This window comes from Psittacula echo (genome assembly GCF_963264785.1).
Source record: "Psittacula echo genome assembly, chromosome: 5".
NCBI lineage: Eukaryota > Metazoa > Chordata > Aves > Psittaciformes > Psittacidae > Psittacula > Psittacula echo.
The window spans coordinates 8,424,184-8,437,220 of record NC_137739.1 but is presented as its reverse complement, the minus strand read 5'-3'; the positions used below and the strand labels follow the sequence as shown (position 1 = coordinate 8,437,220).

General features: G+C 39.6%; 1 protein-coding gene across 1 annotated transcript; it reads right to left on the bottom strand.

Annotated features, from left to right (window-relative positions):
- Positions 1-711: 711 nt before the first annotated feature.
- Positions 712-12,986, bottom strand: CDR2 (cerebellar degeneration related protein 2; the record flags this gene model as incomplete). The annotated part of the gene is made up of 5 exons (XM_080618902.1): positions 712-1,579; positions 2,802-2,966; positions 3,210-3,358; positions 7,538-7,650; positions 12,908-12,986. 5 exons carry the CDS (start codon positions 12,984-12,986, stop codon positions 712-714), a joined length of 1,374 nt encoding a protein of 457 aa, XP_080475028.1.
- Positions 12,987-13,037: the final 51 nt, after the last annotated feature.

Here is a 13,037-nt window from a genome sequence, read left to right as displayed (position 1 = left end):
CCTACATAAGAAACCATACCTAAAAAGCCACGCAAACTTTACATCAAATCCTTTCTTAATAGGAAGACATTTATACTAATTGGGGGAGAGCTTAGTGCATGTGAAAATACAGTACTAGCTTAAACCAAGCACAGCTGAGGCTGCTGTGCCAGCTCTCCACCTCCCTGCCAAAGCAAGCTCAGCTAGACTGCTACCTTCATTCTCAAGAACTGAGGAGAGGCTGCCCAGGACACTGGTCATGGGCTTTGGTTTTACTTATTTTCCACAGAGATACAGTTACAGGGCTAGATCCATCAGTGTAAACCAAAGCAAAGCTTTAGTTTGGCTCCTTGTGAGAGTACAGATTTCTTAGCTCTGTTACTTTTTAACTGGACTAAGGAAACTAGAGTCAGTTAACTGCTCTGGCCAGAGATTAAGTGTAGTATGAAGTAGTAGTGTAGTATTAAGCTATGATGTTTGCTTGCTTTACAACCACTAGTTTGTGTGACAGTGCTAAACAACATTTAACCTATTGCTACGTAGGTATAGGGATACTAGCTGTTAACTAACTAGATTGTTAACTACAGGCCTAGAAGCCAATTCAAAACATTCATTTTGAGTCCTCAAGAAATACATTGTATAAGGGGTCTTCTGACATCAGTGTAAAGTTTTTCCCCTTCTTGACTAACAGATCAGTCGTCAATAGAAAACACGTCATCAGCATGTCCAATGTTACGGCTGAGAGGAGAGGGACTTGTACTTAGCTCTGTGTTCATCTATTTCTTCCTTTGTTTTTTTGATACAGCTGAAAATTTCCTTGAAGAGTGCTTTATATTCAGGAAGAGCATTTGTGGGAGAGTCACTTAACTCCACATTTGTGAATTCTTGGTTGCTAGTTGGAAGATCATACTGGGTATTCCCCACAGTTAGGTCTTTGGAATACTGCTTCAGTGTTTGTACAGCCTTGTTTTTCAAAGAATCTTCAGCCATTTGACACCTCTTCAAAAGTTCCTCATACTTCACTTTCAGAGCATTATACTGAGCATCAACTTCATTAAGTACAGAGACTCCTCGCTGCTTCACAGCTTCAGCTCTCCTAATACATGTCTCTTCATGGTCCCTTAGAATGTCTCCTCCTGCAGCACTGCTCAGGAAGGTTTCGCTGCTGCTCCGTTTCAGCGCCTTCTTCTCAAACTCTGATACAGTCAGAAGCCCATCATCTGCTGGGCTCTGACCAAGCTCCCTTTCTAAAGGCTCCTTGAATGAAATGAAAAAGGATTCTGGCACCAATTTCTCTGTTTTATGTAATGTGTTTTCAGACTGAAGTATTTGTCGCATTTCAGCTACTTCCACTTCCAACTCCTCTGCACGAGCCCTATACAAGTCTATATCAGCAAGCCTCTGTTCAAGGTCACAATTTTCTTTTACCATAAGACTATATTCCTCTTCCATTGTTACCCTCTTCTCTTTTTCTAGGTTCAGTTGGGCTTGCAGAACTGTAACCGCCTTTTTTAAGTTCTCATTTTCTTCTTCTAGAGGACTTAGCTGATTATCCATGGAAGTAATCTTTTCTGCAAACACATGGTCATAAACAAAATACCTGCAGAAACAAAATAAGCATTATCAAATGTAGGAAGTACAGCTGACCACACCTCCTAAAGTTTTCCTGTGCTGGGTAACTAATGACACATTTAAACTAATCTGATTTTAACAGATTTTAACTAGGTGCTAACACACCTCAAAGTACACACAGTAGTCATTTTACTAACCTATCTGTCCATTTAATCATCAGAGCAGACTTTGTAAATACTGATATGCCATCAAATCAAGCCTCCCATCTTAAACCGAATGGCAGCTTAGGAACAGTTTCAGGTTACAGACAAGTTTACTGAATAATTAGACCTATAATTTAAGTTTATTTAAACATTGCCTCCATGTCATGCAGTACTCTGAAACTCAGATTTTCTTCCACAGCACTCTTGTAACTTTTGTCACTGTTGATTGTGGAAACAAGCATGGAAATTTGACAAGGCAATTCTGCAGCCTGGTACTTCCACAAGCCTTGGGCAATTTGAAAGAATCCACTTATTTAAATTATCAAGAAATAACTTCCTTTTGGATGTACAGATTTATTTGACAGTCCTACCTCCATGTTGTGCTGGAGGCTTTTGTGTCTATGGAAGTGCTTCACTTGTGAAATTACCTTTCATTTCATATGTGAACCTTCTAGGACTGAAGCTAGTCTGAGCTTTTACCCCAGGTGGTTGTCCTGATGAGCATACTAATGCAGTTCAGCTGGGGAAAACTGCTCTAAATTAAAAAAGCAGCCCAGAGCTCCAGGCACCATTTTACCAGTCTAAGCATCATTTTAACCAGTTTAAATTCAAGTCGGCTATTGCAGGAATCCTGCCTTCCTTGAAAAGAAAATATCCACAGACATCCAAGGAAAAGGTAAGTTACAGAAAATATTTTGCATGTAGAATGTTTGTTTTTCAGATTATCTGTCTGGTTTTATTTGACTAAAAAAAAGCAGGGTGCAAATTGCTGTAAACTTTCTGGGCTGCAATTTGATATGGCTGGAGATTTTGGGAGAGAACCCTTCAAGGCAGTTCCTCTCACACAAATACTAATGTGGTCTAGAAGTATGCCAGAAGCAGTGGCACCACCACATAGAGCAGGACTGTGCAGGTGCTTTGATAAGTTGTGAACATCAGAGGTTTTCCTGCTAGTTTGTTTGACCCCTGTGCTTGTGTCTTAGTTTTTAGAGCTTTGCCTAAAATAATTTCAGTATTATCTTTGCTACGCAAGGTAAAAAGTCTTACTGGCGAAGATCATACAGCTCCTTCAAACATGAGAAACTATGCATTGATCTTGGCTGGTCAGATCTCTCATGGTTCATCCGGCCTCGCCCAGGCTTTTTCAGTTCTTCTACTTGTCTCTGCAGGTCATCTATGTGTGTTTGCAGGTATTCAATGGTCTCTGTCAAACTGAAAGGTGAAAGACATTTGAGTGTTTAATCAAGTAGATGTGAATTTCCCACCCCCTTATAGTGTGTTTTCTTCTCTGAAGGCTGTTCTTTGGCCCCAAAAGACCTTTAAAAAACACTATCCTTCCCATTTAACAGTACTGTAGAACACCACTAGACAGAGATGGCCACCCAATAACTACACAAACATACACTTGGAGTGCTTTTTTTCATATTATCTAGGAAGTATCTAGTAAAAGTTTACCTTAATATCTTTTGTTGGGAAGCTCTACTGTCTGCAACTAGTTTTTGATTAGTGTCTTCCAGCTCTCTTGCTGTCACATCCAGCTGCTCATAGACTTTGGCATGCTGATCATTCATCTGACGCAAGAGCTCCACTTGCTTTGTGAGGTACTGCAAGACAGTATTACTGTTATTAGTTTACACTTGAAACACAGAGATAGAACTACTATTCTGCAATTCTATTCGTATTCATAGGGAAACTTCTAAGTTTCAGAAATGTAGATTCCAGCAGTTGCTTTGATAAACGTTTAGTTGCAAAGAGCTACTACCAGTAACTCAGCTTGCCTTTATCATGGAGATCAACCCCAGTGGATCAACCAGCCTTTTATCCCAAGGAACTGGGTTTGGTTGTGCCAGCTGTGTTTAGACCTGCTGTAGCTAGGCTTTGGCCTGGAGCCTTCTGGATTGGGTTTGTCCCTACTGCAGTATTCACTGATACAGCCTTGAATCCAGATTTCAACATAGCCCTTAACTATCCTCTGAGTCCTTCCAGAAGTTGCAGTGAGCACCAACAGAAATTTCCTAACAGTGTTGACCCAACAATTTTCTTAGCATTACATCTGAAATACTGGGTACCACCATCCATAATTAAATTTCTTTTCAGCTAACCTATGTTTTTCCAGTCTGAAGCAGCATTAGGTTCAGCAGAAGAGAATTTAGGTTGTGGTCACACTTAAGACAGTATATGGGCTACTATGCATCAGGAAGTACAATCAAACTATTGAGTTCAATCTTTAATTACTCACAGGGAACTATTCCAGTTACTGTAATCCCAAACAAAGGTCTCCTGCCTTCTAAAAAAATAGAATTCCACATGAAGTACTCATTTTAATCCTCTTTAGTTTTACAATGAGCAACATAGACTTAAGTTACTTGAGTAATGTCAGAAAGCTTGGAATTCTCAGTCTAAGAGCAATTAACTATCACTTAAAGCTTTTAATACAACTGTCTTTAATTGTCCCACCCAGGATAGGACTGACCCAATTCTAAAAATCTACACAAGAATTTGCATGATGCAAATGAACAAAAAAACCCCTAACCCTGTAAATCTGAAGTACTTTGTTCTTACATAGAATTTATTTCTTACAATATATTCTGTATTATTACATGCTACCTACTGAAAAGTAAACTTCAAGTAGGAACATCCAGACTTGTAGGCAGAGTTACTTCTCTTTATATATACCTGTACATACTCAAAACCTCTAATATTCTACTTAACCTGTTACCTCATTAGAAGATTGATGAGTTTACATTTCAGGCGATTTAAGAACAGATAATAAGTTAATCTAGGACTAGTAACTACTACATACAGACTTCTAGAAGATCAACATGATAGCAGTTGGCTAGATCCTTTTGTAGCCTGTGTGCACATGACTGAGGATTTACACAAAAATAGTACATGGATTAGCAGCAGAATCTCAATGTGACCCATTTCAGATTAACTTTCCCCACTGGTTGTTCTCAGAAGGCACTGGAGATCTTCAGCCTTTCTTCAGCAATTTAAGCACGGCTGAGCACAGAAGCCTTTGGTGGCTTTGGTGCCAGAATTGATTTTACTACTTGTTACAATGGGCTTTTGCAGAAGTTTTAGCTTACTAGAAGTGAAGCACCATTTTCTCCACTTTGTGTCTCCAATATCTTCAGTGCTGGTGTCAAGTTGGCTTGGTGTAACAAGGCCACAAGAACAAAGTACAGATGTGGTGATCAATACTTTAGAAGTTCACATTTATTCCACCTCCCCTGCAACTAAGCACCTAACATGAAGCAGCAGCTGAGACTTTGTTCTACAACATGATAAAAGGAGAGTGTCAGTATTTCTGAAGTCGAGTGCTGAGAACAGATTGAGACAGGAATGAAGTTGCCCTTTCAATCCAGCATTTATTAAATCTACTGTGATTAGTTAGTGGTACATGTGTCAGTACAGAGGTCAGATATAATGATCCAAGGCTGTAAAATGTTGTGTTTAATATATTAGATGTAGTCTTAAGCATTTCAAAGCCTTTGACCCTTCTTTTTCAGTGCAGACAAGTACTGTATTTCACAATGATTTCTTAGACAGTTCTAGACTTTGCTACCCATAAGATGTGAATTAATAGGGGGGAAAAAAACACCCCAAAAATTAACACTGACACATTGCACTGAAAAAGCAGGTAAAAAAATGCAGCGGAGTAACTACAGAACAGAAGAAAGATCAACTTAAGTTACAGAGACAAGCACTTGCAAGTAAGGAAAAAATCAAGCATAGAGACTGGTTATGCCACTTGCGCATGTATCCTGAGCAGTGGGGTAAGCTATGTTCCCACCAAAGACAGAACGCTAGATATGAAAATAACTGACTGAACTGCTTTTACCAGCTAGAGCGTACTGCACCTTGCATATGCTAACTTTATCCCCATTTGTTTTGGTGGATTCCTGTAGCAATCCCTTGTGCAAGTAATCTGACATATTCAGTTCCTCCATCTTGAGGCTCTCTCTCGTTATTTCAAGAAAGGGCTCATTTTGCTTTTTCCTTTGCAACACAGCAACTATAGACCACTGCTGGAGGGACACTTCTGACCACTTCCTGGTGCTGAAGCTGTCTTACATAGTCAGTAACCCACCAAAACACCTGAAGCAAACTTGCTTAAACCAACAGGATATTTTATCCTTAATGGCACTGGGCTATTTCTATAAATGAACACAGCTTAGCAATAATATATTTTCTATATTTCATGAGCTACACTCAATGAGCCAAGTTAGTTATCTGTCACAAAGTTACACTGTTACTTCAAAAGGTGTGTTGTAACTGTGTTAAACACTTCCTTAAACATGGTTGTTCCTCCAGGTGTTGAACCTTAAGGAGAACAGTGTTTGCATAACACCTTGAAGTGTTTGTCCTCTCTAGATCTTAAGAATTAATCTTTCTATAAAAACCATTCATGGCAATGAGTTATTTTAAGTCGCTGCATAAGTAAATACATTTTCTGTAATACTGTGGCACTAATACAAATAGCAGCCATTCCAACCATTGTATTACAGAATGAACAAGCATAACAAAGATGACGTTTGGCACATAATAAAGAGCCAAAGAATGAGGTACAAACCAAAAGTATCTTAGGAAAACAAAAAAAAACCCAAAACCCACAACAACCTGCACCCAGGTATTGTGCATCACCTAATAAAAGCACTGCATTTGGGTTAACATGACTAAAGACACCTATATATGTATAAGTACTAAGTTTAGGATTCTTGAAGTTACCTATTACCAAATGATAAGTGTTTTAAGTTGAAGTTGCAGCTGTACAAAATCCACACCCCATCTGTAACTGCACATGTACTGCTTACACAAAGGGACTTGGATTTGTAAAAATCCAGTGTATACCAGTCACAGCCTGTTCCCTGGGATTCGTACCAGAACCAGACTGAAACACTGACTGCATTTCCAATATGCTGTCAGTCAAGGTACTGAATATTTAATAATTTAATTAGAGACCATGAACTGCTCTGTAATAGATGGAGAAAAAAATCATTATGCTGATAAATGCTAGGTCTGCATGAACACAGCCAATGTAAAAAAGCTAGTTGCCAAAAATGGCCAGTTTTTTTCCACCAAGTAACACAAAGATGAGTGGTTTTGAAAAGGTAGTAATGAAATTTTCCCCCTCTGGAAAACAGAAAAATACAGAATAGATCTATTATGTCCTGTATTTAGATACTATTTCAGTGTTTGGTTTTGTAGTTGTTTTGTTGGGTTTGTTTTGGGGGGGTAGGGATGAGGGGTGTGGGTTTCATTTTTTTAAATTGAAATAAGCTGGCTCCATCTATCACAGCTCCATTTAGTGGAAGTACCTATCCTCAAACTTTACTTAAGTCTCTCTCCTGCACTTACCAGCATTTACATTTAAGTGCTGTAACCACTAATATTTTCATATACTAATTTAAATTATTTATCATATAATTTAATGGTATTTTACTTGGAAAGATCAGCAAAGTTTAGCAACAGAATAACTGAAGTAACTTTTCTGTACAAAAAGAAAAATGCTAGTCACTTGTTACTAAAACAAGCCAAATTCAGCATGAAGACACAAAGCTTCTGGTAATCAGAAAACAGTTACAACTATGATCAAGTATAATCTAGCTGTGATTTGAAAGCACAGACTCTCAAATTCTCAAAGTAGCTGAAGTGGTTAAAGGTTGTTCAGTATTTTTTCTTAAAGTATCCATCAGATGTCAAGAAAGTCAGATCCAAACTTATGTGCTATTGTGTTGCAGGTCTAGATGCTTTAACACTTGGATCCCTTAAATATTTACCTCAATCTCCTGGAGTTGTTCTTGATTTGTGGCATACATTTGCTGTAAAGATTCTTCTAGTTCAGTGTTACGGTCCAGGAGTGTCTTACCAAGCTCAGCAGCAAGGTGAAGATCTAAACAAAGAAATCACGTGTGCATGTAAGTTATAGAGCCAATAACCATCTAATTTTAAAGCATTTTAATAAAATACATGTAGTGGGGTTTTATTGCTGTTATAACTGCTCCATGTTATTTGCCATATTCAAAAAGAAATTTAGCTTAAGTGGAACATTCATATACCATCTATAATGCAAGTCTAAGTCAGTCCTAAAACCTGATGCTCTGATTTCATTAAGCTTCCTTAGTTTCCCCCTTGGTCCTTGTTCCACAGGTCAGACACATGAAGTCATCTTCACTTCCCCCTATCTGCCTAGTACAGCACCACCATCACTACCTGAGGTGTCCATTAGTTAACTACACTTCACCATGTTTATAGCACTCATATTTTAGAAGAATAAACATAAAAGACCCTGTAAATGTTTGTCAGACCAGACTCAGGCCACAGCTGTCTGCACGCTTACTTACTTTGCCATTTTCCACCTTTACCCCTTCACCGAGTTGCTCAGATTATATAGGATCAAAGTGCTAAATCAAAGTTTCAGATGCTTCTTATCATGAAATATTAATATCAAAAGAAAAACTGATAAATAAATGTAGCTATTCTGCTTTTCAAGCTCATAAACCTAGGAGACAAGCATTGTTTCGTGTGCTCCAAAACATTAATTTTACATGTCAGTTGTTCTCTGGCACTCAATCTGAATTTCACTTCAGTCATTTCCAGGGTGCAGTGACTATGGTTGTTTCAAATTAAGAAATAAGTCATCTGAACACTCAGTTCCTTTCTAGAGGGAAGCTTGATATCTGTTCAACAGCATCAGTAGTGCTAGATATCCTACATTATTACCTACATGTGTAGAAACACATGTAATTTAAAAGCCAACATAATGCGACAGAAATAAATCTTAGTGATACTGCTAAAATTGTAATGACTGGGTGCAGGGTATTACATGTTAAGAATCCAACAGATCTCTAAAAATCTCTAATTTTCCACATCCTTCCGATCACCTGGTCCACAACCAGGTTGTCTTCTGCATGAGTACAAAACAACCTGGGTAGTTTTCACATAGAACTAGCATCACTAATGGGAAAGAAACAGAAGAAACTTCAACAAAATTTAGATTCACTTCAAGAAGACTTAATACACAAGAGATATATACTACACCATCAGTAGTTGCAGCTAGATGAGGAAACAAATTCCATTTTCACTTGATTTAGGTGCCCTTGTTTTAACATGTTATTTTCCTGCCTTTTTAATTTATCTTATCAACTAGACATTGTAATAGATAGAACACTGTTCCAAGATTGTTTTGTGCTAACCTTCAGTTTGGCAGCCTGGCCAAAATGATTACTCCATCTACATATGTAAGCCAAAGACCAAATTCAGACTTACAAGGACAAGTGAGTAGGAGCATTTGTCTGCTAAGTTGTAGATGTCCAATTCTGGCCAAACAACAGCTCTGGTATTCTCTATGCATTCTTTACAGCTACAGTGCATTGTTTCCCACCTTAAGGTCATATTCTTAGAATAAATGCCACAAAAAAAAAACATTTTAAACAAATCACACTGCTTGGGAGTTCTTCGCAGTTTCAAAAGCTGTATGACTAGGAGCCACATGGCATACTGATCTATACTTAGGAGTTTATCCTCACATAGCTTTTTCATTATAACATCACTTGTTAAGAAACATAGCCTATTCCACAGCTGGAGTTCAAAGTATTTGGATAAGGAAACCTCAAGGCATCCTGCTTAAATTTTTTCCCATTTTTAAACAGAGATTGTGCATTGTTTAGCCATGGACAGCATAACTCCCAGTCAAACACCAAGCTGTTTGTTCTATCACATTACAGAATAATGCAGTCTTCAAATCCAGTGAATCTATCACCCTATATTTAATGAAGTACCAATTCATGAGTGTTCACACTACACAAATCTTTACTAGGAGGCACAGTCTTTAAAGCTGGACAACAATACTGGCATCATTCAAGGCAAAGACTAAATAGTCCATTCTTTTATTTTAATAGACAAGAATAAGAGCTTTAGAGAGGGTTTAGGATTATGGTAAAGATGTAATGCATATGGAATTACTTGCTGCCATTTCCCTTCCCAAAGTGAAAGTTTTGTTTGATGTTTAAGTATATTTAGGAGTTGATGGTTTCATTTTTAAATGCCCCCTCATCTACTAAATCAAGTAGCACACACCACACAGTACTTTGAATACAATATGAATAATGGAATTCATGACATTGTATTTACACACCCATTCTGTTCATTAGAATGGGAGAAGCACAAATGAGTTACTATGGGAGAAGCATGCTATTTTGTAATTAAGGCAATTTGTTTCTGAGTGGGAGAATACAAATGGAAGAGCTCAGGAGCATGCAATGAAACCCTAACTCCTACCCCTACAGAAAGCAAGAACTGAAACAATTTCACCTCTTCTAAAAATAAGCACTTCCTTTGTGTTCATTTGTCTACATTGTTAAGTACCTATAAGCCCCATAACAAGCAAATTTTAAGAGGGAGATGTGCAATATATGTGTTCTCCAGCTACAGAAGGAAAACATTTAATTTACATTTCTCAGAGTTACTGTACAATAGTAGAAGCACACTGCATTTGCTGTTGTAAATTTACATAAAGGAACAGCTAAGTGCCACCACAGGCACTCATTTTTCCTTTTCACCAAGATGTAAGCAGAAAGGTTCTTAATAATGCAAACTGCGTACGTGCAGATCTTCAGATCTTCATTTTAGTAAATCTGATCAGTTGTACTCGTGTTTAAAAGCTCCTTCAGAAATCTCTAAACCAAAAACAAGACTTCAGAGATAGGCCTGTGATGTTAAACAGTCCTCACCAGCATTTTGCCACCATCTCTTCTGACAGTGTTACTATAATTGAGGAAAAGATAAAAGCACCAAAATCCTTCTCTTCTACTTTTTCATAACCCACCTGACAAAAAGATACAGAGATTTTTTCAGTCTAAAATTAAGCCTGTTCTTTTCGACAGCAAAGTGTAGGATATACGAGAGTGGTTGAAGTTTACCTAACCGTAAAATTAAACCCTTAGTTTTTCTACTTAGCTTCCTATTTCCTACTCCATGTTTAGTCTACCCTTGGTTCTGTTAAACAGCTTAACAGCAACATGCAAAAAGAGCAGTCATATCAAACAATTCTTTTTCAAAAATCAGCATACTGCAGCAAAACATGGATGTTGCAGAAGAAGGATGACTGTTCCCTTCCTTGAAAGAATTCCATGAGCATTCTGTTCTCATGAACAGCATGCCAGAAAAGCCCACCTCCATTGTTGAGGCAAAAGCTTTTGATGCATACAAAGACCATCAAAGTTTTTCCAACAAGAACTACAAGCTTGTTTCAAGATGCATCCTAGTGTTTTACAACCTAGGTTTTCTCATAAACCTACTCCTCAGGTTTTTAATGTGCACTGATTGTTTGGGTTGTGACAAGTTTCAAGAGACCTTGATAAGCAGTCTTACTACCCTGTTTACATACATTGGTATTCCTTAGTCTTTGGAAAAGCTGTCTTTCAGACTTAAGGAATAAAGTATAACAGAATGTTTAAAAAACCCATTCCTCTGAGGAATTTATTCTTTGCATTTCAATTTGCCCATCAGTTTATTTTCCTCCTTTCCCTTTTGGTAAGTCACTTCTGTTTAGGCTTATAAAAAGATAATCCCCAGAAAAAGACTGGTCAAATGTTGAAATAACATTAACCAACCCTCAAAATGCACTAACCTCATAAAGGGAATAATGTTTCTTGAAAGCTCACACCAGAGAGCAAAACGGTGATTATTTCACTCATTTTAATTAAAAGATTAATTTAAAGAAACTTCAGTAAGCCAACAACTCTGTTGCTATTACTTTGTGAAGTCTCCTTCTAGGTCTTCTGCCCCTTAAACACTCACATAATAAAAACATTGCTAAATCAAGTCTTCAAACTTTCAACTCTCTTCCCTTTGACAGCAAACAATGGTTTCAGGATCTGATTTAAATTGATTGGTTTGTATTATAGAACCATGAAAACATCTATTTCGAGCAAAGAGTTCCTAAATAGAGCTCTTAGATGTTAGCTATTTTATAGTCAAAGCATACAATTAGAAAGACCTACTCCAGCCTCAAAACCAAGTTTCTGCTGTCAGATGCCTGATCTCAGTGTGAAAACTGCTTAGCTTAGGAAGAGCTTTCAAAAGTGTCTTTCTACATTGTTTATAATATCGTAGCACCTAACAATCCCAAGAATTAATGTACTTCAATGTAAAACCCAAGAGCATAAGGCTGGAACAGGTTGACAGGAAGCAACTTCACAGCTCTGAGCTGGCCTTTTAAAAAGAACACGGGATTAGTAGCAAAAAGTAGAACTACATAAATACCAGTCTGAAATGTCATTCAGCTCTTAAGGAAATGGCACATTCTTTCCATATCATGTCTGTAGGAGAGTTTTAGTGCAATTATACTTGGTGTATTCCTCATCTGTGAAACGACAATAGCATTTATTTACCTATGGCATGTAGTGTTTTAAAACCTATTGACAGAATAACACACAGGACGTACATGCCTGTAATTCTGATTCATAGTGGAGTTATTAGTATATTTTAAGAAAACCTATAAAGTTTTCAGTAATGGACCTGCCACTAACCGAGCACAGCCACCTTTACAGCTTCATCGCCTGGAAGCCCTTACAAAAAGGCTCGACAGGGCGCAGTATCGCAGCCCAGCCCGATGCTTCCAGCGCCCGCTATTCCGAGCGCTGCGCTGCCCTGGACAGCTGCTTTACCTCCTGCCCAAGGTGCAACTTTCCGAACAGCCGCTCCCCCCCGCCGTGCAGGCGGAGGGGGCCCGGGCACGATTCTACTGCAGCAGCCCCTCCCGTCAAACAAAGACGGCCGCGATCTCCACCGGCATCAGCGGCCCCTCTGCCTACGCGCCCACGGCGCCAGGACACGCGGCCGTGAGCGGAGACCGGGCTCCCGGCGGCCACAGCCTCGGGCCGGCACAAGCACCACTCCCGCCCCGCGACCCTCGGCGGCGGCTTCTCCCCCGAGCGCCCTTCCCGCCGCCGCGCCCGGCGCCCCCCGTGCTCCGCGCTGCCGTTGTGACGGTTCCTGCCCTCTCCTCACCGCTCCCTTCCTCACACGCCCTCCTTCTCGCCGCCCCTCGCGGCAGCTCCCCATGGCTCCTTCCCTCCTCACACGCCCCCCTCGCCGCAGCCCTGCTCTCACCCGCCGGCCGCTCCCACTCCCCGGTCCCGGCTCACCTTGCTGCAAGTCCTGCTGGTCGTACCAGGGCTCATCCTCGCGGATCTCGAATTCCTCCACCAGGCTATCGGTCAGCATCGCGGCCGCAGCGCTCACGCCACCGAGTTTCCCCACGCCGAGCGGCGGCGG